Source organism: Falco rusticolus, chromosome Z (genome assembly GCF_015220075.1).
Source record: "Falco rusticolus isolate bFalRus1 chromosome Z, bFalRus1.pri, whole genome shotgun sequence".
Classification (NCBI taxonomy): domain Eukaryota; kingdom Metazoa; phylum Chordata; class Aves; order Falconiformes; family Falconidae; genus Falco; species Falco rusticolus.
Genome location: NC_051210.1, coordinates 29,318,443 through 29,342,335, shown reverse-complemented (window position 1 = coordinate 29,342,335; position 23,893 = coordinate 29,318,443). Strand labels below are relative to the sequence as shown.

The 23,893-nt window shown below is 40.9% G+C and overlaps 1 protein-coding gene across 2 annotated transcripts in view; it reads right to left on the bottom strand.

Moving 5' to 3' along the window:
- Positions 1-23,893, bottom strand: part of SHB (SH2 domain containing adaptor protein B) — an 83,463-nt gene that overhangs the window by 5,426 nt on the left and 54,144 nt on the right. Inside the window, exons 5-6 of one of the 2 annotated variants that reach the window (XM_037373966.1) lie at positions 19,952-20,071; positions 7,606-7,653 (exon numbers count right to left, since the gene is read on the bottom strand). In XM_037373966.1, the coding sequence (XP_037229863.1) occupies positions 7,606-7,653; positions 19,952-20,071 (168 nt within the window). The remainder of the gene's footprint in view (positions 1-7,605; positions 7,654-19,951; positions 20,072-23,893) is intronic. The other variant, XM_037373967.1, reaches the window with a different exon arrangement.

Genomic DNA, 23,893 nt, shown 5'->3' with positions numbered 1-23,893 from the left:
ATGAGTGTGTCCTGCTTGGAGCAGGGGGTTGGACTAGATACCTCCAGAGGTCTATTCCCAGCTAAATCTCACTAGAAGGCTATGTATAACCTTTACCCTTTGTATATTTTCAGAAACCACTAAGTAGAACTTCTAGTTCAACAACAATTTTGATTTGAAAATTTTGTAAAAATCTACTATTAAGGAAAAAAGACCAAAAAGAATCAAAGAAATCTGTGAAATTAAATTTCAAGACTCCTAAGTAAAACTTTCCTGACATTGAAAATGTGAGTTCTATGCAATTATTTCACAAGAAAGCACAATAAAATCCACATCCATTTCTAGCTAGGTACGAAACACTATTAAGGGGAAGATCTGCAAAGGGTACAAGTTTTGACACCTGAGAGGTTCAAGAAAGTGAGAAGACAATCCAATGTGATGGCAGACAATACAAGATGGAGGCTGCATGGCAGATTTCTCACCTCCCACTGTTTGGATTTAGCCTTTGCCAACCAGCTAGCAGGGATGACATCACCTTGCAACCATCTATAGAAAAATCTTGCAGTTAATGGGGACAGGATTGTAGAGAAGCTATTATCCTGCAGGGAGATCCGTCCTAGTCTGGCACAAACACTAAGAAGCCAGCTGTCCTAACGGGGCAGGAGAGCAAGTACTGACTCCTGGAAACAGGGAACATGGTACTTTTCTGTGCATTTATGAATTTTAGAATCATAAAGTCTTCCTTTTTAATTTTGTTTTTATTTATTTTATTGCTGCCATCTTCAAGTTGCCAGCTCAGACCTAGGAAAGCAAAATCTGATTGCATGGAGAAAGGACGAAAACACTAGCATAATGGGCTTGCCAGATAAATATGGTGGAGACCATCCCCATCAATAAGCTAAGGCCATGGCCAACTGAGAGGCAGCTCCTTTGGGGTAAGTATCCTGTTCTATTCTATACTATTCACCGCTTTAGCTCCTTTTGGACCAGTGTTCTGGCTTGGCAGTCAGAGCTTCAGACCATTTACTTACAAACAACGGATTGTTTCTGCTGCTGGCTTTTTCCTGCATTGCAAAACAGCTGAAGTATGGCATGAACTAATAGTTCTGTGGTCATGTTGTTTCATGAAAGCACTGTCTCTGGCTCATAGCAATGCTGCGCAAGGCAGCTCCAGCAGCCCTTCTTATCAGAAGAATCTTGTCAATTTCTCTTCCTTTGATGACAGGTGTTTGAAAAGCAAGTTGCAACCACAGAGAGCTGCCCAGCAGGTAGTACAACTCATTAATGTATGCAAACTTTAACGCAGTTCACACCAATGCTGGATATCACTCTTTACCATAACAAAAATAATTTTTTGATCAAGAAGACTATGAAATACTACTAAGAAAATTGACCCTATAACAAAATCACCCACTCCTAAAAAGTAAGATATTTAACAATATATCACATAATTTTGCAGCTGCTGGTGCATACTGCTGGCAGCTAGCATGCACCTCTTAACACCTCTCACTTTTTCTGGCAATCGCTCAGTGAATTTTTCATTAAGAATATAGGGTAACACTTATACTAAATCAATTCCTTTCATGATAGCTGACTCAAAGACACTTGCACACAAAACTGATATGATTGGAGGCGGAAGGGTCACTCTCATCTTTCATAAACAGTAGCATGCAATCCAAATAGTTTGCATTTTGAGGACCAAACTTCCATTTCTGTTTCCTGACATTTCTTTCTTATTTCACAGCAATGGGGTGTCACCCCACATCCCTTCTCTTTTGGCAATTTGCATTACAATTTTAAAGGGCCATAGTCCTGCAATGTTATATTATTAACAAAGCAAACTGACTTGTGGGGTAGAAGGATTAAGCTCAATGTATGAAGGACTTCTCCTTGCATTCACTGCATCATCATTTTATCATCACAGCCCTCTGTGCCATTTGGCTTATTTAGCCATTGAAAGCTGACTGTCTATGCTTAACAAACTTGGAGATTTTATTTGCACATAGCTTTTCTATTAAAACCAACTACTAACCAGGATCTTTGTGGAACATCCCAAGTGATTCAACTGTCAACTGTCCATGTTCAGATGAAAACCTGTGAGGGTTATCTTAGTTGAGTTACCAATAATCTTCAGTCACCCTCATTCTCAGTTATTTCCTCTGATTATTCAGTGACTTCTCTAACAGCCCCCAGTTAAGCACTAGCTCCCATTTTCTCTTCAAGGCAGTATATTGGAAAACTGGAAGGAAATAAATGGCCATCTAACCTAGCATTTTGACTATTGAAAAGCAGTTATTTCCCACATCCTACTCTTTCATGTCCCGCCTCCTCTGTACCTTCTCCCCTTCAGCAAATGTGGCGTTTCTTCAGCTTTTGGAGATACAGCAGGTCACAACCTAGAGCTCCTTTTTGCAGGTCTTCCCTTCAGTAGTGTTTTGTGGCTGGTTTGAAATGGAGGTAGATTTTATTGTGGTTTCTTGTGAAATAATTCCACAAAATTCACATTCCAGTCTATTTCTTCCTGTGCATTTCTATGGAGTTTTTTGGTTGTCCTAAAAAAAACCCTGAATTACTTTCATTAAGTAAAACCCAGTCTGAAAGGAAAGTCCCCAGAAATGGATTTCAGAGGTCATTTTGTGTAAATTCTGGGAAAGAGTGGAGGTGGCAACTGGAAGCTGTGTGAAATCACCCTTGAAGCTTTGCAATGTCAAGCATGCAAATTTTCTGTTCATAAAGAACTGAGAGGAGAGAATGTTCAGTTAATGAACTGATTTTACTGATTGCCAGTTTTTGCAGCCCATAGTTGTCACCATGTTGTTAATGATGGTCTGAGTTCTAATTTCTATCCCAACTACTTTTCTGGATGTCCAGAACTCTACGAATTGTGGATGAAAGCAAAGGTTACGTTTTCAAATACTTTCCTCCTTCCCTCCCTTCCTGCCTCCTTTTAGTTTCAAAAAAATATATTGTGAATCTGTTATCTGCCTTCCTTGTTCCAAGTAAACCAACAGAGCTGACACTAGTTGCAGCTAGAAATATCACACCAGACATTTCTCAACTGCTAGAATGAAGAACAAATTAAGTTGCAAGAAATCACCTCAGCACCTTGAAACCATACTTCCAGGTATATAGGATTTGAAACTGTTCACATCTACACTAAGGATCCTTCTGTGCTGCCTTTCCTTCCCCATTTGTTCTTGAAGTCTGTCTTAGTTTCCCCTTTTCTGGTATGCCTGAACTCATAGAGAATCAGTGCCTACCAGTTGTGGGCAAAGGCAGAATGCATCTACACTTATTTAACAGCAGTATTGCTGCTAGACCAATGTCTAGGATTACAGGGACACTGTTCAGAAAGGAACCTGGAAGTCGTACTCCTCCCTCTTCCTCCCTTCCTCTCCTCCAAACCCTTTTGATCTAATATGCAGAGATTACTGCAGTTTCAGGTAGCAATGAGGAAAAAGCCTCGTGGTTGAACCGGCTGTAAATCAGTTTCTGCTTAGTTAAGCACTGTTGGAGTCTACCTGAACAAGTACAAGCAGAACACATGCCTCATTGAAAGAGCTGAGAAATCGGTATTCCAACAGCAATAACTGTGAGAACCTGCCAGGCCCAAGGTTTTCAAAGAGCAGAACCTAAATGGCAATCCCAAATGCATATATGTGAGCACTAATGAAAGCCATTGAAGAGATGAGACATACACATTTTGCAAAAGAACATGCTAGGACCTGACCTAAGTCATATGATATAGTTACTATGTGAATCTGAATGTCACTGTGGTTTCTCAAATACAGCTATAATTATTTCCCAAATTTTTGTTCAACTGAGGGAGAACAGTCAAAAACCGGTGCCACTACAGACAACATTCACTCCTTCCTTTCCTACTGCAACCATTCCCATGAGTTTCAGAGTATTCCTAGTTGCTAAATCCTGCATGAAATTACTTTGGAACTCTCAAGGACAGCTGTTTACACATGATCAATACTTATATCTACTTGATAGTCACACCTTCTTTAAAACGTTTTCCAACACAAGCGTAAAACCAAGTGACTTTGAATTACAGCTTTCCCACACATTTTCCTTCAGTTTTCAAAACCCAATGAGGATGGGAAAGGAATTGTGTGGACAGCTCACCAGACTGTGCTTATTTTGATCTTATGCCTGGAGTGTGATACAGAAATGTTCAAGAAATATTAATTAGATATTAAATTTAGTATTTTTTTTCAGAAGTTGTTAATAGCTTTGTAACATAATTCATGTTCCCAATTAGAAAAATTGGCCAAGCCTTTTGAATAGTTTTTTCTGAACAAAGTGCTGTTATATCAGAACACATTTTCTGCATTCATTCCAATAAAATGTCACTTGGACAAGGAAAAAAAGTAATAACTTTGCAGCAACATCAGAGAAAAAATGTTCTAGCAATGCAGTAAACACTGTTGTGTTGTTTTGTTTTTCCATTCTGAATTGCCTTTCCATTTCCAAGTTTTATTTTATATTATATGCTGTCACTCTGAGCAAAACCTATAATGTTTCATGCCAACATACAGCAACAAAGAAATAAATTAAAATATCTTCTGAAGAAGAAAAATTATCTCCCCTGCCAGATCAGTGATTACTTTGAAAAATCCTTTACTGGAGATATTCAGGGGCTGACCTGTCCACTGCTTCTCCTGTCTCAGCTCTGTGTTTTCAAGCACAGGATACAGAACACTGTCGTTCTACACCTAACAGCCACTATATCCATGGTACAGTACACAGTGTCTCTTCCCCTACTAGTAAGGGCTAGCAGTGTCCATCTGCCACAGTGTCCAACACATGAATACTGATCCATCGAGCCCAGGCTCTGTTCTCTATAACCCGTTCCCATGTGCTGATTTGAACACAGTAGGGGTATTTAGCTTGTTGGAATTCTGTAGAAGTGACAGAATCTTTGCTGTCTGCTAACAGCCAGGCCCTTATCATTACTGTTTAGGCCAGCAGCAGACTAGTAACACATTTGTAAATACTTTTATTCAACTGCTGATTTAGAGACCTATCAAAAATCCTGCTACCTCTTTATAACTACATTGGAAGCAAGGGTTTTTTTTATATATATAACAAGTTACTTTTGAAAAACATACTGCATGTTTTAAATCAGCTAAAAAGTACAAAGTTCAGCATGACCCAAAGACCCAAACTACCCAAAGTCTATGTTCTCAACTCTGGAAAACAGGACCACTTCTACAGATCAATCCTGCGTTTTCACCATGAGAAAAAAACTTTGCTTGCAGGCCCCTTTGCTATTCCGGGAAAACCTCATGCCGGTTTATGAGTCCACAGGATCAGGTTGTCAGTGGACATCAGCCTCTCTGAATGTGGTTCTGTTCTCCCTTCATGACAATGATTGTGCAGAAATTATCTGACAGAGCAGAAAGCAGCCCATTACTGTGCTTACTCACAGTTTGCCCATTTAGCTGACTTGTGAAATAGTCCTGATCTAAAATTAAGAATAGCCACATTTCTCAAAACTAGAATGTGAGTCAGGAAATGAAATGGTGCAGGCATGGTGCACACTGCTGCAAGAAGCCTTGGGAAGGGGAAATCCTGACTGAAATAATTAGCTATTAGAGCCCAACCAGTGGCTGGTCTTCACTGAGCATGACCGAAATGTAATACCCTATACTGAGATGTTGTTCTGTCGTTCATTAGGAAGGCACCTCTATGAGCTTCATTGATACACAGTGTTGGAGTCTACCTGACTCCAGTCATTGCGTAATACCTAAACCACACTTATAAGTGAGAGATGGCTCTCTTCTTCACTTTGCACATCTACTTCCACCGCTTTCACTGGCCTGCTTGCTAGTAAGTAACAGACCTAATATAAGGAGCTTGCAACTAGGTAGTTGCAAGTATGCAAAACCTAGTTGCGACAATGGCAGCCAGAGACTAGGTGCCCTGGCCACAACACAGTTGCCAGGAGCATGGTTGTCTGTTTTTTACCCAGTCTTATGCAATTAAAACTAGATTTAAGGAAAGAGTGGGAGGGTATGAGTAAGTCAAATACCTGCAGCCCTGAAGGAATACAATGTAGGTCTGCTGAAGGAAGTATGAAAGAATGCAGTGCTGTCCCTCAGGCCTTTGGGATCATTTTGTTCTGGGAAGGTAGACCACATTCCTTCCCTCTTCTGCTATGGAGAATTTAACCAATGCCAACAAAGAAGCCCAGCTCTCTGGATCAAAATCCATAGAAAAATGCTTTTTGCCTCAAACATTTGTCATCAACAATAACAATTCCTTTTTTCTAACTGAGATGAGCAACACACGAATCTGTACACCATAAAGACCTTTGATGCCCCCAGAGGTAGTCAATTCACATGCAATTAATTTTCCATGGGTAAGCTATGGTATCTCAAAATAACAGACACTGACATGAGCAACTTAAACTACCCTGATGAATATTTTATCTACAGATGCATTTTTATTTGGTAATGAAGCAATTTTGATGCTTATTTCATACATTTGGAACAGTCATCTTTGGAATTTAAATCAGACAACTCGTGGAAATTTCCCACGTGAGTTAAGCCTGTCTGGCCCTTTATAAAGTCCACAGAACACAGAAAGCTTTCTGCTACTGGAAAAGATGATCTTCAGAGATGTCTCCACTGTGCAATATTCAGTTATATTAAATTAAATTGAGTAAGTGCTACTATCCTTTAACTTTTCAAATACAGGTAATATTGGTGTAGATTCTCATTGCCAGACATTTCTGTGTTTTGGAAATCTAAAGTTAGCTTTTTGTTACTAGAGGAAAGAAAACCATAAACCCAAAAACCAGAGTAAGAGCTTTTTTTTTAAAAAAAAAAACAAAACAAAAAAACCAAAAAAACCCCAAGTTTGCTACAGGAAGCTAAAGAACAGACTTTCAATCACTGTCAACCTCAATACAGAATCAGGATGTCATTCTTCCTTTTCCTTGGACTCAGAAACTTGTGATATTTAACTGAAGAAAATGCTGGTGAAGGTTCCTGAAAAGCACAAACACACCTGAAAGACAATGGTGCATATGAATGCCTGGAGGATGCACACAACATTTTGACAGGAATAGATGCTGCAATTTTTGTCCAAGTGATATCAAATGATTAATAAAATTGAATGTATTGTTAGTAGTTTGACTTTAAAACAATTAGAACAAATGAGGAGTTAAAGGTTAACTCAAGTTACAAGCAATATTTAATGCCCTGCTAGATGCTTCATTAAACACCAGCAAGTTCTTTGCTTAAAAAAGGAAAGTACCACCACAAGATGAATGAGCTGACTGGAAGTTTACCACAAGAAGCACTAACTAGGGGAAGGGTAGTTCTGGCAGTTGACTCATTGACCACTGACTCAAGAAATACCCTAGACCCAAAAAGAAGTTGAGACTGAGCATGCAAACTAATTAACATGAGAAGTGAGAGAATTATTTGACAAACAGGAAACTGAGCACTAAGTAATGAAGGAATTATATAACGTGTAAGCAATGAAGACTGATGTCTTTGCTTGCTGAACTGTATAAATAGTGTAAAGTTTCGACAATTGGAGAGCTAGGCATTTGTGGGTGATCACCTAGCTCCCTACTTTGTGCAAACTAGAATAAAGGAATAGAAATACCTCAGCTCGATGTGTGAATTGGCGCTGCACACCAGGTAACGAACCCGCCTATGGGATGACACAAGAATGATCTTAGAGACACAGAGCTACACAATGACCAGAGCTTACCTCACCCCACAAAGGAATTCCACATCCCACTGACCTGCAAATCAGCTCTTTCTCTTTTCTATGACTAAGTAGAATCTTTTTGGCTAAACAACAACAATAATAAAGAAAACACAGGGTCATCTATCAAACAATGCAAACACAGATGACAAGTAACTCCTTAGATTTCAGTATTGACCAGTTAGATATCAGAACCCTAGCTTTAATGAACAAAAATGGAAAAAGGTGGTGCTTCTACACATTAAAAGAAGTGTCTTTTGCTCTTGTAGCACTTGGGTAGGCTTGGAACTGCGTTTTAGAAAAGTCCGTTTCAGCTGTCTAATTTTGTCCAGTTGTAGCCAGCATTCTGTCAGTCCCTTGATAACCTATTTCTACAAGGCAACTTCTTTTTAAAACTAAATTAAATATCTCTCTTTTTACTCCTTTATGTGATTGATTTATGCAGTTACACAGCAAACACCGTTTTATTATTTATCCCAACGTGCCAACGATTTTTGCACATTTTACAGCAGGAGAGCTAGTTGTACAATGCCAGAAACTCAGTACTGGAGTTCACTGCCTTTTTCCAGTCAACCCTCATATATATAAACATACAAATAATTCACTCTCATGGCAGTTTGCTCTCAATACATATTAAAGAATTTGCCAGCAGATGACAAATTACTGTCATGTGCTCCACAAAACAAGAGGGCATAGCGAATTCATTCCTGTGTATGTGTGGATTTGTGCAAATTTAACTGTTCCACAGTATTTCCCCTAGATGTTCTTTCTCCCTCACAGATATGTCAACATGTGTGCCCCTTTATTTCGTGTAGTCACTGATGCGAGTATATAGACATTCTGTTTGCCTCTTACCTATCCCTATCACAGGCTGAGATATATCTGCTGACTATCCCATTTGCTATAAAAGCCAGCTGAAGACCATCTTTTCAAATTTTGTAGATCACGGATTTAAAAGCTTATATTTGTTCTATCCCTGTTGCTCATCCACTGCCTGATCCCAAGGAGTTCATCACATCTCTGCCCTCATCCTCCTGCTCATACAACATATCTGTGCCACGTCTGGCTTCTGGAGCTTTCTTGTGCCTGCCTACATACTAGATAGTAAACATGCAAAAGTATCAGTCCAAGGATACAACAGAAACAGCATGCTTCATGAGTTATTGGGGGAGGGTGAAAGAGCAGATCCAACCCCTGAAAAAACCCACCAGACTAGGGGTTTGCACTCACAAATTTTCCCACCAGTGAGTTTAGCATGTCCCCTGCTCACAGATTGCTGTGAAAAGCCCATATACTGCAAAAACACTGCAAAAGCAACACAGCTGCTGTTATTAAACACAGCTTCTCAGGCCTGCCACATCTGTATCAGCTAAACCCATGTAAAAAAGGAAAAAACCTACAGCCAGGATGCTTAGTCTAGTGGGAGGATACAGGCTACAGCCACCTGAGTGCTTTTCAAAAAAAAAAACCTGTTTAATGCAGAACACATTAACAAATGAAAGGTGACTGCAGCATTTCAATAAGGCTTCTGCAGCCTGTCATGATTTTCAATCGATGCATTTAAATAGTGAAACAATCTCTGCTCAAATTTATTACACTTAACAGCAAGACATCATGCTTGATTAGATAACCAAGAACAAATTCTATAATCACTTTAGGACTGTAGTTCAGTAGACTGTCAGAGCACCAGACTGGATGGCTTGTCACAGTAACCTCATAGCTTCATCTTCATCAGCACTCTCCCACGTTAGAAGTACAATCACAGCAGAGATTGACACCCATTTCTTCAGGTTGCTGCCTGAATTACCATTTCAACATAGCTGAATTGAGAAACAGGCCTTAGGGGGGCACCCAGAAGCAGCTCTAAAGTTCCTGAAGAAAATAGCTAATGAAGCTGGACTCTGGGAGATGCAAATCTAATGTATATCCTAGTTGTCCTGTTGTAACCAGTTTGGCTGGTGAACATTTGCCTTACACCAACAGATTTCACTTGGTTTACTGTGCTCAGCTCTCTTCTCTCATACATCAGAGTGCTTCCAGCCTCTCATGTGGAGGGTCCTAGCTTAAGACAATCCACCTGCTTTTACAGGTTTGACAACATTCTTTTTTGGTGGAGCTGGTTTACACATAACCAATTTAAATAAGGCCTTAAGGTTTCGTTCAGTCTGCCATGAGACCACACAGCTGATAAAGGACTTCATTCTCTACCCGGGCAATTCCCCTGTCTAATGAGCAGGGGTAACGTTCTTAGGAACAACATAGGAAGAAAAGCAGAAAATCATAAGGAGATTTCAGAGGTGGGGAAGCTGAGAGATGTTATGGTTGAAATCCAGTAAATACTTTTGTTTCAGTTGTTCTTAGGAAGCCTCTGTTCTCTCTCTTGCTTCTGGCAAGGAATGCAGCCAAGGATGTGCTCTTGTGAATCACAGATGACTTAGCATTTGAACAGACACATCAACTCCAGAACACACAACAGTAGCAGTGGCACCAAACCCCAGCCCCCTCCATGTTGTTCCAACAAGACCAAAGAAAGCTATGTGCTTTAATGGAAATCAAACAGAACACAAGTTTGACCCACGCAAAGGGTTTTAGAACAACCTTGCTACATAAGTCTTTCACAGTCTGTGCAACAGCCCATGGGGAACCGATTGCCTCTGTTTTCCATTGCACTAGCAGATCTCCTGGTACTGACTGAAAACACCAAGCATGCAGATGCAAGGGAAAGACAGGCTTCAAGTAGAGAGGGACCTGGAAATACCTAAGGATACTAGCCCTTCAGTTCTGTGAGACAATAAAAGCCCCTGCTGCTCTGGTGCCTCTCCAGACTACTTAAGATCTGCGGTGTGGCACACAGTTGTTTCTAGCTGGGTAGTGTGAAGAGCCAAGGATAGGCATGCGTGGGTCTGATATCATTTAAAATGGATTAGGCTGATATCATTTAAAATGGATTAGGCTGCACAGCACTATCTAGAGACCTTTAGTATTCCATGGGATAACAGGCAGCCTTGAGGCATTAATGAGATCATTCTAGCATGTCAATTCACAAGGTCAGAGCTCAGTCACAGCCTGCCTGTGTTAAGTCATGCTATATGGTTGTTGAATCAATGCACTGAAGAGGTGGGATTAAATTATGAGATGAAGGCATAAAGGAAGTGTCCGAATATACAAAGCCTGCTGGGGTGACTTAGAGGGTAGCCATGGTTACCTTTACTGGCTGAGTACCTGTTATGCCCGTGGACTTAGCAGCAAGGCAAACTCAGATTCACTGACCCATTTGGAGTGACAGAGCTATAGCTAGCAATATAGGTCCCAGTCCTTCCTGCAAAACATACCAACATGGGGCCGGCAATCAGGACACCCCTTAATTTCCAACATAAGGAAAATGCACTGACAAGAAGAGAGAATAAACAGTAAGGTGTGGAAAGTAACATGTTAACCAGCAAGCAGCTTATGCAGGGGAAAAAAAAAATCAAGTTACTATAATTGTACTGGAAGCATGGACAGTCACACAGTTTTTGGGAAACGAGCAGTATACCTCTAGTCAAAAGGCTTCTAAGAAGCAGATATCAAACACCTGGCAGCCACTCAAACAGGACACAAGGACTAGAACAGAACCATGACGTGTGGGGCTTGAGACTGTTGTCTATTATCACCAGCTTCAATCTGCATAGCAATGAATTTGGTGAAATCATGACAAGAAACAGTTAAAACTATAGTCAGCTTCAAAGCCAGTATTTGCCTATTAGCATGTGTCTGCCCTCCCTAACAAGAGGGTCACAGAGTGCTTCCTGAGATGTCATTACATGGAAACACAGGCCACAGAGTGTGTGCTAAGCAGAGACACTGTACAGATAATATCAGAGCAGGACATATGACAAGGACCTAGGGCAAGTTTCAGAAGAAGCAAGAAGCAGAGTCCAACCAGCATGGATATTCAGGAATTAGTTGCAGAGAAGGGCTGCTCATTTTTTCCACTGTAGCATCTATCAACTCCAGAGCTAAGATTCAAGAACTGTATCCTAATGCAGTTATTGTAGGTTAATGAAACAACTGACTAGGTTGCAAGTTTGTAACAATTACATGTGGCTGGTCAGACTTAATTTTGTGCTACAACTTTACTAACAAGCATCCCCGATAAGTACCATGTGTCTTAGTAGTGTGCGACCAGATACTCCACAGCCAGTGCATTTTATTTTGCACATCATAAATGCACCAGTAAAATAAAACAGAAATTTGATGGTGAAAGGTTCTGTTCTGAACATTATTTGACTATGCACATTCAACAACCTTCAAAAACCTTCATCTTTTGTAGGTATCTGACACCTTACAGAAGGCCTCAAGTACCCCCAAGCCTGCCTGTTAAAGGAAAAGTGGGCAAAGCCTGTTTTTATACCATCCTACAATGTCAGTCCTGATGGATTGGTGCAGTAACATGTCAGGCTTTGTGCAGCAGATGTAGGACAAGCACACTATTACAAAGAGTCTCTTCCTCAGTGTCATCAAAAACACTGCAATGAGGCACCTATATACAACTCCAACCATGCTCTTACTAGCAGCCCCAATGCCTGCAGCTCTTTGATGATTTTTTTAGAAGTGAAGTCTAGTTGCATAACCTTCTCACATCCTAGGTATCATAATGAAAATTAACTGCCTGCCAGTGACATCAGTAAGTCTACAACTGAATGTTTCAGGGACATTTTTCTGTAAACAGAAGTAATTTTACTTTCGCAGTGGGATCACCACCATGATCTATGCTGTACACATCCTCACTAAGATATGAGGAGGGGATGGCTGGTTGCTGTTGTGTCTATGGTTAATGCTGCCAACTACCCCAAGCACACCTTGTTTAAGCACTTCTATACAAACTATACATCTTTTCTGGTGAAAATGGGAGGTGAAACAGTGTGTCTTATATAAATGTCACTCAAAGACGAAGCACTGGGTAGAGTACAAAGCTGCCTGTAGACTTAGCTTATTCGCTGAAGTCAAACTATGAAAGAACACAGAGGCTTGAAATCTCTCAGGGGAAAACATAGGACTGCTTAAATTAGAAACTCATTGAGACACACTTCGGGAACAGAATAAAAAATATAGAATAGTTTGGGTTGGAAGGGATCTTTAAAGATCATCTAGTGAAACCCCTCTGCAATAAGCAGATATCGACTAGATCAGGTTTCTCAGAGTCCCATCCACCTTGTTATTGAACATTTCTAGGGATGGAGCATCTACCATAACTCTGGGTAACCTGTTCCCATGCTTCACCACCCTCATAAAAAAATGTCTTCCTTATATCTAATCTGAATCTCCCCCCTTCTAGTTTAAAACCATTACCCCTTGTCCTATTGGCAACAAGCCCCATTAAAAAGTCTGCCCCCACCGTACTTATAAGCGCCCTTATTTAAAGTACTGAAAGGCCATAATAAGGTCCCCCTGGAGCCCTCTCTTCTCCAGGCTGAACAACTCCAACTCTCTCAGCCCCTCCTCACATGAGAATTCTCTCTCTCTCTGCTCTCATGAGAATTCACCTGGAGTATTGCATCCAGCTCTGAAATTCTCAGTACAGGAAAGACGTGGACTTTTTGGTGTGGATCCAGACGAAGGGCCACAAAATTGAGCAGAGGGGCAGAATCACCTCCCTTGACCTGCTGGCCACACTTCTTACGCAGCCCAGGATATGGTTGGCTTTCTGGGCTACAAGTGCACATTGCTGGCTCCTGTCCAGCTTTTCATCCGCCATTTCTTCTCCACAGAGCTGCTCCCTATCCTTTTATCCCCCAGCCTGTATTGATACTGGGAGTTGCCTTGACGCAGGTGCAGGACCTTGCACTTGGCCTTGTTGAACCTCAGGAGGTTCATATGGGTCCACTTCCTGAACTTGCCCACATCCCTCAAAGGCATTCCAACCCTCAGGCATGTCAACTGCACTACTCAGCTTGGTGTCATCTGCAAACCTTGCTGAGCGTGCACTCGATCCCATGGTCTACAGCACTGATGAAGATGTTAAATAGTACTGGTCCCAAAATAAACCCCTAAGAGACACCACTCATCACAGATCTTGATCTGGACAATGAGCTCTTGACCACTGCTCTCTGAAGGCAACCAGCCAGCCAATTCCTTATCCACCAAACAGTCCATCTATCAAATTCATGTCTCACCAGTTTAGAAGGAAGGCTGTTATGGGGGACCACATCAAAGACCTTACAGAAGTCCAGATAGATTACATCAGTATCTCCTCTTATCCACTTACGTCATTCCGTTGAAGAAGGCCACCAGATTGGTCAGGTAAGACTTGCTCTTGGTGAAGCCATGCTGGCTGTCTTGAATTACCTCCCTGTCCTAAGTGTGCTGAGCATAGTTTCTAGGAATATCTGTTCCATGGCCTTCCCAAGCACAGAGGTAAGGCTGATAGGTTGGTAGTTCTCAGAGTCCTCTTATCTATTCTTTTTAAAAATGGGTGCAATGTTTTCCTTTTTCCAGTTACAGAGACTTCGCCTGACTGCCATGACTCTTCAAATACTATGGGCAGTGGCTCTGCAACTACATCAGCCAATTCCCTCAGGACTCTAAGATGCACCTCATCAGTCCCATAGATGTATGTAAGTTCAGGTTCCTCAGGTGGTCATGAACCTGACCTTCTCTTACAGTGGGAGCAATTTTGCTCCCCTAGCCACTGCCTTGAGGTCCATTCACTCCAGAGGTATAGGAAGAAAGTTGCCAGTGAAGACGGAGCCAAAAAATATTACTGAGAGTATCTCAGCTTTCTTTTTATCCATTGTTAACAGTTTGCCAATTGTATTCATTGAAGAGTATGCTTTTTTTTGACCTTCCTTTTCTGGTTGGCATACCTATACAAGCTCTTATTATTATTATTTGCATCCTTTGCCAAGTTCAGCTCCAGTGGCACCTTGGCCTTCCTGACTCCATCCCTACACAACCAGGCAGTTTCTCTATACTGTTCCCAGGATACTTGCCCCTGCTTCCACTGCCTTTGTATTTCCTTCTTGCCCTTTCATTTGACCAGTAGGTCTTGACTCAGCCATGCCAGCCTCTTGCCTTCTTTTCCTAATTTCTTACACCTGGGGATTGAGAGCTCTTGTGCTATGTTGAAAGTATCCGTAAATATCTGTCAGCACCGTTGCGCTCCCTTGTCCCTAAGGGCAGTTTCACAGGGGGTTATACTGACTAAGTCATTGAACAGCTGGAATTTTGCTTTCCTGGTTCAGGGTCCTGACTTTACTCTTTGCCTGACCCATATCCCCCAGGACTGCAAGCTCCAACCTTTGTAGCCCAGGCTGCCTCCAAACTTGATGTCTGATTAGCTTACTTGCATTGGTGACCATCAGGTCCAGTGTCACATCCCCTCTAGTAGAGCTGTCTATTACCTGGCTTAAGAAGTTATCCTCAATGCACTCCAGGAGTCTCCTGGACTGCCTACAGCTCACCATGCTACTTTTCCACATGATGTTGGGGTGGTTAAAGTCCCCCAGAAGGATGAGAGCCTGCACGCATGATGTCTCCTGTAGCTGGAGTATGAAGGCTTTGTCAATAGGCTCCCTTTGATTGGGTGGCCTATTGTAAATACCAACCACAAGGTTCCTTTTGTTGCCTCCGTTTCTAATTCCTACCCATAAGCTTTCAGCCTGCTCATGGCTGTTCTTCAAACAGGTCTTCACAATCTATCTATTTCTTGATCCAGAGGGCAACCCTTTTATCCCTCCTTCCTTCCTGTCCCTTCTGAACAGCCTGTAGCTATTGATAGACACAAGCCAGTCATGGGATTCATCCCACCAAGTTTCAGTAATGGCAACTAGGTCATAGCTTTTCAGTAGCACAGTGGCTTCCAATTCCTCCTGTTAGTTGCCCATGTTGCATGCATTGGTGTAGAGGCACTTCAGCTGAGCTGGCAGCCATGTCACCTTCCTAAAGGGAATACACTTTAATTCCTTTGAGGTATTTCACCAGTGTTCCCCTACCGGCTCCTGTTACCTCAGGAAACCCTGGTTCATCTCCATAAGACTTCAAGTGTGCTCCAGGGTACCCAGCATGTCTCGGAGCAACAGGGTGAGGGCCCTCACTAGCACCCCGTCCCTCTAACCTTTGCATGTCATCTTACAGATTGTCACAGGCAAGTTTTATATTATCCCCCTCCCCCTTCAAGTCTAGTTTAAAGCTCTATCAATAAGCGCCACTAGCTCATGAGCAAAAACCCTCTTCCCCCTTTGAGAAATGTGAATCCCACACAATGCCAGTAGGTCGAGTGCTGGTAGATCATCCCATCGTCAAAAACACCGATATCGTGGTGGTGATGTATTAATTCTCTGGCTCTGTCTGTTTCTTCCAATGTCACTGCCCGCAACTGGAAGGATAGAGGAAAAATACCTGTGCTACAGATTCACTTAACCATCCATTCCAAGGCCTTGAAGTCTCTTTTGATTGCCCTTGGACTACACATTGCAGGTTCATTGTCACCCACACGGAAAAGCAATCATGGGTAATAGTCCAAGGGTGATACCAGGCTAGGAAGTTTCCTAGTGATATCCTTAAGCTGGCCCCACAGAGGCAGAAGACTTCACTAAGAGGCAGGTCTGCCTGGCACATTGGACTCTCTATTCCCCTCAGAAGCGAGTCACCTACAACTATAACCCATCTTTTCTTCCTCATTGAGGTGGTCGTGACATGGGTGGAGGTAGGCCTTTCTGACCTTGACAACATTTCTTGTGTAGATGGACCATCATTTATATCACCCATTGACTGACCTTCCACATACAGAGCTTCATACCTGTTGCACAGAGGCACTTGGGAAGGCAAGGTAGGCAAGGAGGGGGCTGGCCTGCCACCCTGGGTGTGGGCTTGCCTCCATCCAGTCCTTTCCTTTTGGCTACTGCCTTTCGCCTGGCAAGGGGAGATACAAGATCCCCTCCTTGATCTTGTTTTTTTTTCTGGTGGTTGTTTCTGCATCAGGAAGGGCAGACCGTGGTTCCACCAGCCTATCTCTTTCTTAAACTCCCGATGCTCTTTAACCTTTCTACTTCCTCACATCTTTCTGCCACCAGGCTGAACAGATTGTCTACTTGGTGATATCTCACACTGCTGTTCTCACTGCTACCATCCATTACTAGTGAAAGGCTATGGCATGCCTTGCACTCACATTTCAACAAAAGATGAAGGAAGCAGGAGAATCCTGCAAGTCAAATAGTAACAGGGATGTAAGATTGCATGGTAATGAAATGAATGGATTTCTGGCTGACCTTAAGGTAAACTGGTACAAAATAACCTCATCACAGGCTGATGTGATGCCTCTAGGCAAGGGAATCAGCACACAAAATAGTATCCCATGTTTGGTACTTTGAACGGCTAGCTTCTCACAGCTAAAAGTAGTCATAAACCAGGTTGTGAGGAAATCTGGCCAAAGATTATGAGTGAAACCTGAGAACTGTCCAAGAACTTAACTTTTTGAGCTTAAGGAACAAGATCTCCACAATTACCAAAACTCTTCAAAATCTTTGATTGGAAAACCATCTTAATTAAGGAAAGGATTAGAAAACAACAGTGAATTATATATTCAATGTCCTAAATAGGGGGAGAAGGGGAAAGAGAGCCTTATGGCAGTGAGCAAAAATCAGATGTGAACAGCAACATCAAACATAACTTTGTCAGTAGTTTGCAGATGGTAATGGTCAGTGAGATGGCACATAAACAGAAGCAGGTTTATAGCAAAGGAAGTGTGGTTAAATGACATGATTCTTTACTCAGCTAAATATTTTTGAGAGAAAACAGTGATTGCATTTGCAGGATGTCAGGAGACCTGCTGGAAAAAGAGGAAACTGATCACCAGCTAATAGACAGGACGTGAATTCTAACTACAATACCATAGGCTTAAGAGGATTATGTGAGCTTTGAAGGGGCCATAGGAGAACTGTCATCACCACAGGGAGGTGGTATACAGAATTAGACTGCGTCAAGAGGCTAGAGTCAGCACTAATTTTGATAAATGTATGGCAGAAGAACTGAAGAGTAGTGGAAGAATGTTAGGCTCCAAACCCCAGAGATTGATGGAGGTCAGTCATTTAGTTATCTTAACATAGAAGATGTCATGGGGAGACTTAAAATAAGTACCACCAAGAAATCTGGTTTAGAAAACTTTGGAATACAACATACAAAGACACTACAACATTCAAAAGGACATTAAGGGCCTGCATCCAGACGTCCAAAATTGCAAAATAAAAATTTAATTGTTACCTTCTCCTCTTGAAATTGTGCTCTGGTTGAATAACAAAAATCACTGTGCTGATGCAAGAACTAAGTGAAATATTTTTTTTTTAAAAAAAGTCTTATTCCAAAACTTGCAAGAATTTTACAGAAAATTTAAGCCTACACAGTATGTGTATGTGCTGAAGTATGTGCTATTAATGCTTCAGTGTTTGAAAATAGTTAGAGGATTACTGTATCAGAGAATACACAGATCAAATGGCAGAAGGGACAACAGGAGCTAAACAGCATTTCTAAAGTGGGTGTGTTCCAGCTCATGGCGGACAGACCTCTGTATTACACAGAGATCCCAACAATGGCAGCAAAGGAATCAAGATCTAAAAAACAGGCCTGCAAAATATTTTTCTTAAGCCCAAGAAGAGAATCTTAAAACTAGGTTAACAGATGCACTTCTTGTCAGCCCAAGGTGGGGATATAAAACCAGTCTGAAATTTACTCTTTAGACCATCAGGCTAAACCAGGGTAGAGTAGATGTGGTCCTTCATTTCTAATGAACTAACAGATGTAAAAAGGGTCAGGTTTGGTGCTGTCTGTGAAAGCGTTACCTTGTCATAATCAAATATCACCATCATCCCAGAAGTAAAAGTGTCTCCAGAACAGGCTTATGAAGAAACCATGTAAAAGCCAAACTGGCAGGGGTACCACTAGTAAAAAAGGCAGGTGGGCCTGGGTCCCAGACCTACTTGGAAGGGTAGGTTCCACATCAGACCCTATCTTGTAGGGAGGAGAAAAAGAAACAATTCTTTCTGCACTTGCACAGCCTATACCAAGGTCAAGAGGCTTCTTGTTTTTCTGCACGGAAAACCTGGAAACTCCTCCTGGAAATACAAGTGAGATTATGTCCCTGGCTGTGGGGACTGAGGGTTAGACTAAGTGATCTTTAAAGGTCCCTTCCAACCCAAACCATTCTATGATGCTGTTCTATGGTATGTTGAAGTCAACATCTGTAACATAACCTGATCAGCCTAAGGTAGGTGAGGCAAGTGCAAAGCAGCACTAAGACTGGAACAATGCCCATTTCTTAATTCTGTAGATATTTTATTCTTGACTCTAGGCTTTTTACTTTCAAGAATTGGGGCAATACTGTTGTAGGTTAAACGTGGAAGAATGGCGAGGAGATAGGCAATGGACATCAGTACAGCTATAACCCAGATTCCGTGTAACGAAGCCTTCTGTGCTTTGTTAAGGCAATAGGGGTCATTATTCTACATCACAATAGATTGTTACTTATGTTGTCCTTCGTTAAGTCTTCCCAAACGTGTTATGTATCAAGCAGTCTCCCACAGCTAGCCATGCTCTTTTCATGTAATCACTTGCAAGGATGATTAGGTAATTATAACGTTTAATGTTCATGTGCAAACTCATGTAAATGCTTCAAAAACTCCCGCCCATTATTCTGTTCTAACTGTTTGTCTGTGGTGCCAAGGACCTCCCTGCTTGCTGCTTACCTCACTCAGGAAACTACTGGGGAATCCCCACTGGGATGATGAGGTAATAAACACTTCTGACCATCTTCATGCATATTTTATTTGTGTATCTCACCCTGCATGAGTCTGGACTGGCGTCACTGGCAGAGGCCAGCCTGGTGGTGCCACTGCCTGGACCAAACAGCTGTGTGGCTCTACTACAGTAAACACATGTTATGAAGCAAAAGGAATAAGATCCACAATACAGTTACTTACTCAACCTGAGGCAGAAGCATTTCAAATCAGAACCAGAAAAAAAATAAAACCAAGTTTGTTTAGTTAAATAGGCACCAAATGAAGACAAAAAAATCTCTCAACATCCCCCAACTGCAAGGTCCTAATTCAGTGACTGTCACTATACACCATGCAGACCGACAGTCTCAAACTCTCTGGGTGCCCTCCTGAGCTGAACCAGTGCAGCAATAGACTGGATCATTTTCTCTTCTTGCACCAGAGAAGTTATGGCTTATAAGTTACATTATTGTATTTTACTGACAAATACTTACTTCAGTGAAAGAGAATAGTCATGCTTGCTTGTTTGACTATTTCTTACAAGGTAGCTACACTCTTTACATAAACGTAACAGGTTTTCTGCATCTGTCCGACTGATTGCTCCATGATACCATCTAGGAAAAAGCAGAAAGATTAATACACACATATATGGCAACTCATACTCCTTTCACTACTTCACTTCTTTAAGGTATGAATAATGATTAATATCACATAGATATCTTGAAGATTGAACATATTACAGATAAAAAGCACAGTGCTTGCATTATCTGAAGTTAACTTTGCAGTTTGTGGAGGCCTGTAGTTTCTGTCAGCTGAAGGAAAAAACTTAGATCAGGAGAGCATGCAACATGATTAGTGTACACATTTATGAAAGAAATTCCCACTCAGAGCAACACTTTATAATCTCTACCTTTCAAGCAGTAGATATACAATATACACATTTACTGTTTCATTCCTGTGATATATCAGTATTTCAACTGATACACAAAAGAACAAAAAGAAAATAACATATGAAGAATATGAACAGTTAATAGTGGAAATTATTTGCTAAAATAAATATTTGGAAAAAGAAAAGTGATAAAGTGTGAAGATCTCTAACAAAGACACTTGTTCTAAACACAGCTGTGACAACTCAGAACACTTTTAAGTAAATCTCTGGTGATCTCTGAAGTGGGTGTGACCAGGGAAGAAAGGAAATGGAGAGAGGAGAGGTAGGTCCTTCACTAAACTGAGGACTGCAAACAAAGAACCTTCTCAGCACATGCCGCTCTATATCTGCACTTTCCCCAAGTTTCCCGAGCAATGTAATATGCTTGGCCCCGCACTGGATCAACTCCATCTCTGAGGAAGATTTCTCCCTTCCTGAAATTGCCAGATGCACGCTGAAGCATGATGAGACAAAAACCACTCCTGCCTAAGCAGAATCACACATACATCAGAAGTGCTCTCTGTATGGACCACAACTGTCTGACCAGGAATGGTCACTGGCCTTGTGCAAAAAAGTTTTGTTCTATTTGTTGTGATTTTATTTCTCTACTGAACTTACTCTAAGGGAGATGTTCCAACTAAAAGGTAAGTGAATAAAGACCAGACAGATCTCTTTGACAGATGTCATGCTCTTAACTACCTCGTGCTGATGTCAACTCCACCGTCAAATCAGACGAATGTGCTAAACAAAAGCTGGTGCTCAATTTAAAAGTTCATTATATGCCTGGTTATAATCAAAGTCTGCATTAGAGAAAGCTAAAAAGAGGGTTATACTATTATAGATTATAGACAGATAGAAAGGGAGGTACTGACAGCTCCATCATTTCACAAATAAAATTGAGGCACAGATGTGAATGTTTTCAGGCAGTGTTCTCCCTATCTCCCATTAGAAATTTACAGCTAAAGGGTATTTCTCAACATGGAATTAAAGACTAGCTTGTCTTCTAAGTGTAAAGGAAGAATATTAACACTAGGTATAAATCAGAAAACTGATTTGGAAGAGTCTAGAAATTACTCAGCTTGATTTTTTTTCTTTTCTCCCCAAAGAGTCAAATAAAACAAACAAAAAAAGAGCAACCTATGTAAACCCAAGGAGATCCCTCTAAATATCAGAATCTAGGGTAATTTTTTCATATTTTACTCAGATCTGGTGTTCCCCAGTTGGCAGAGAGGTTCACGGGAAAAGAACGTTGGGCTGGTTTCAGGAAGAAAAACCTGCTTTTAAGAGTTGGAAGAAAACCAGCAAAGCATGAAGACAACCGCTGATGGGAGAACATCTGATTCAGAAGTGATGCCTGAGAGCTGTTTTGGCTACAGTTGCGAGTTAACAGAAGTATCCAGAAGTGTAATTGCTAGAGAATCATATACTCATGTAAATGGGACACTCAGATTGCTCCTGTTCCAGCTAATTAGAGAGATAAGCTTAGTGCTATAATCAGCGTAAAGTTCCCAACTAATTTGTTGTTTCAACTACATTGGGTCTGTGTGCCCTGGCTGTGTCTATTTTTTAAATGTCAGCTTGTAGGTATTTGTGCAGAAAGGTTGAATATTCAAATGTCAATGATATGATCACAAAATAGCAAAATGACAACTTGTGAAAGACACCAATGAAAAAATATGGGACTTGAAATCCTGAAGACATGCATACCTTCTAAGATACCCTGGAAAACACAGGCACACCATGAAAATCTCAAAGCAAAATTTAAATATAGCCATACATGTTGACCTTTATCAGGACTGAAAGCACCCTAATTGTGGTTTATAGAACATTCTTCCTGATTTCCCTTACTTTCTCAAAGGTCAGGTTTCAGCCACTAAGTGACCACAGCTCTGCTGAAGACACGACAGTTGCATCAATTATACAGCACGTATAACCAGTTATTACAGCTCATATATAATGCATAACACTACTCTGTTCTTGAATTGGTCAGAGGGAAACAAGAAGTCACCAGATCTTTTATACAAAGCTTGCAGGAATTCACATTCATTAAGACAACAGAAAAAGAACACGCTTTCTTCTTTTTGCTGTTACTGAGGAAATGGAACAAATTAATTCAATTCCCCATGGTCCACAAGTTATTGAGTTCAGACTCTTTAAACACAAACAACTTAAAGTATTTTCTTGATGTATTACCACACCTTGGTATTTCTGTCTGTTTGGGAAACTTCCTAACTTACCTATCCATTTGTCAACTTGCATACTTCCTTTCCTCTAGATCTTGTACTCCTTTTTACAAAAACAGATTCCATTTTAGTAGAGAAAGTTGGAATGGTTTGCCGTGTGCTGTGGAGAGGTTCTATGCTACTAAAACTTGAAGAGTTTGCACGATTACAAATAATCTAAGATACAAGAAATCTAAACTCTTCTGTTTTCTGACACATTATTGTTAACTGTGCATTCATTTCAGGTTTGATCCTGCATAATAAAGAACTAAAAAAAAATTAATGTGATTAACACCTGAATAATTAAAAGAAGCAAAACTAGCTCTGCAGTTTTCAGTTATTATCAAGTTCAGTTATACATAACTGCAGTTATACTAAGAGAGAAAGCTACACAACATATTTTAATCAATATAAATATTAGAAATGTTTATATTAGAAATGTTAATAAGTATTTAATATATTTAATCAGAAGTTAATTAACAGATGCTTAGCTTTCTGTAGTACTTTAAATGTATTTTTGGATGGAATGGTGGGCAGGAACTACCCAAATCTAAGGACCAAATTTTGTAGTCAAATTTATAGCCTTTTAGTCATGTAGCTAACAGTATCAATGAGTGATTTCACAATAGTAGTTGCTACTTCATCTGTTGAATATAAGTATACAACCCATCAATGAGCAGAGCTTTAAAAGTTAAGGCTTATTAGATGAAATGTGACACCACATATGATATTTTTCTCTGTTTCAAGATTAAGTTTCCAAATACTGCACATAAAAATAGAATGTCAAAGGAGAAGGAATTTCCGGAAACACCTTCTCTCAGACACAGTTGAAAGAGGGGATTCTCTCCTATTGAGTATCTGAAGTGCAAAAGAATTACTAATCCTCTCAGTACTGCTACCATTCAGGAAGAAAGTATTCTTACAAAGAGCGCACTCACATCTGTGCTAAATTATGCTGTCCCTCCCCTGTGAAAATAAATTCTGCATCTAACTTTGAATGACAGTGTCTGGAATGGGACTGCCTTCAGGGATTCAAGACAAAGCCTCTCATTTTACTGTGTGAATCAAATCCATTGGCTTCTCAGTACTCTCAAGTATCAGTGTAACCTGTGTAAATTGCTCCACAACAAGATTTTTTCGTTGTGTAACAAGTGATTCTGGCCCCTTCTCTGAGGGTAGATTGGAAGGGACCTTAAAGATCATCTGTTTCCAACCCCCTGCCATGGGCAGGAACAGCTTCCACTAGACCAGGTTGCTCAAAGCCACACGCAGCCTGGCCTCCAACA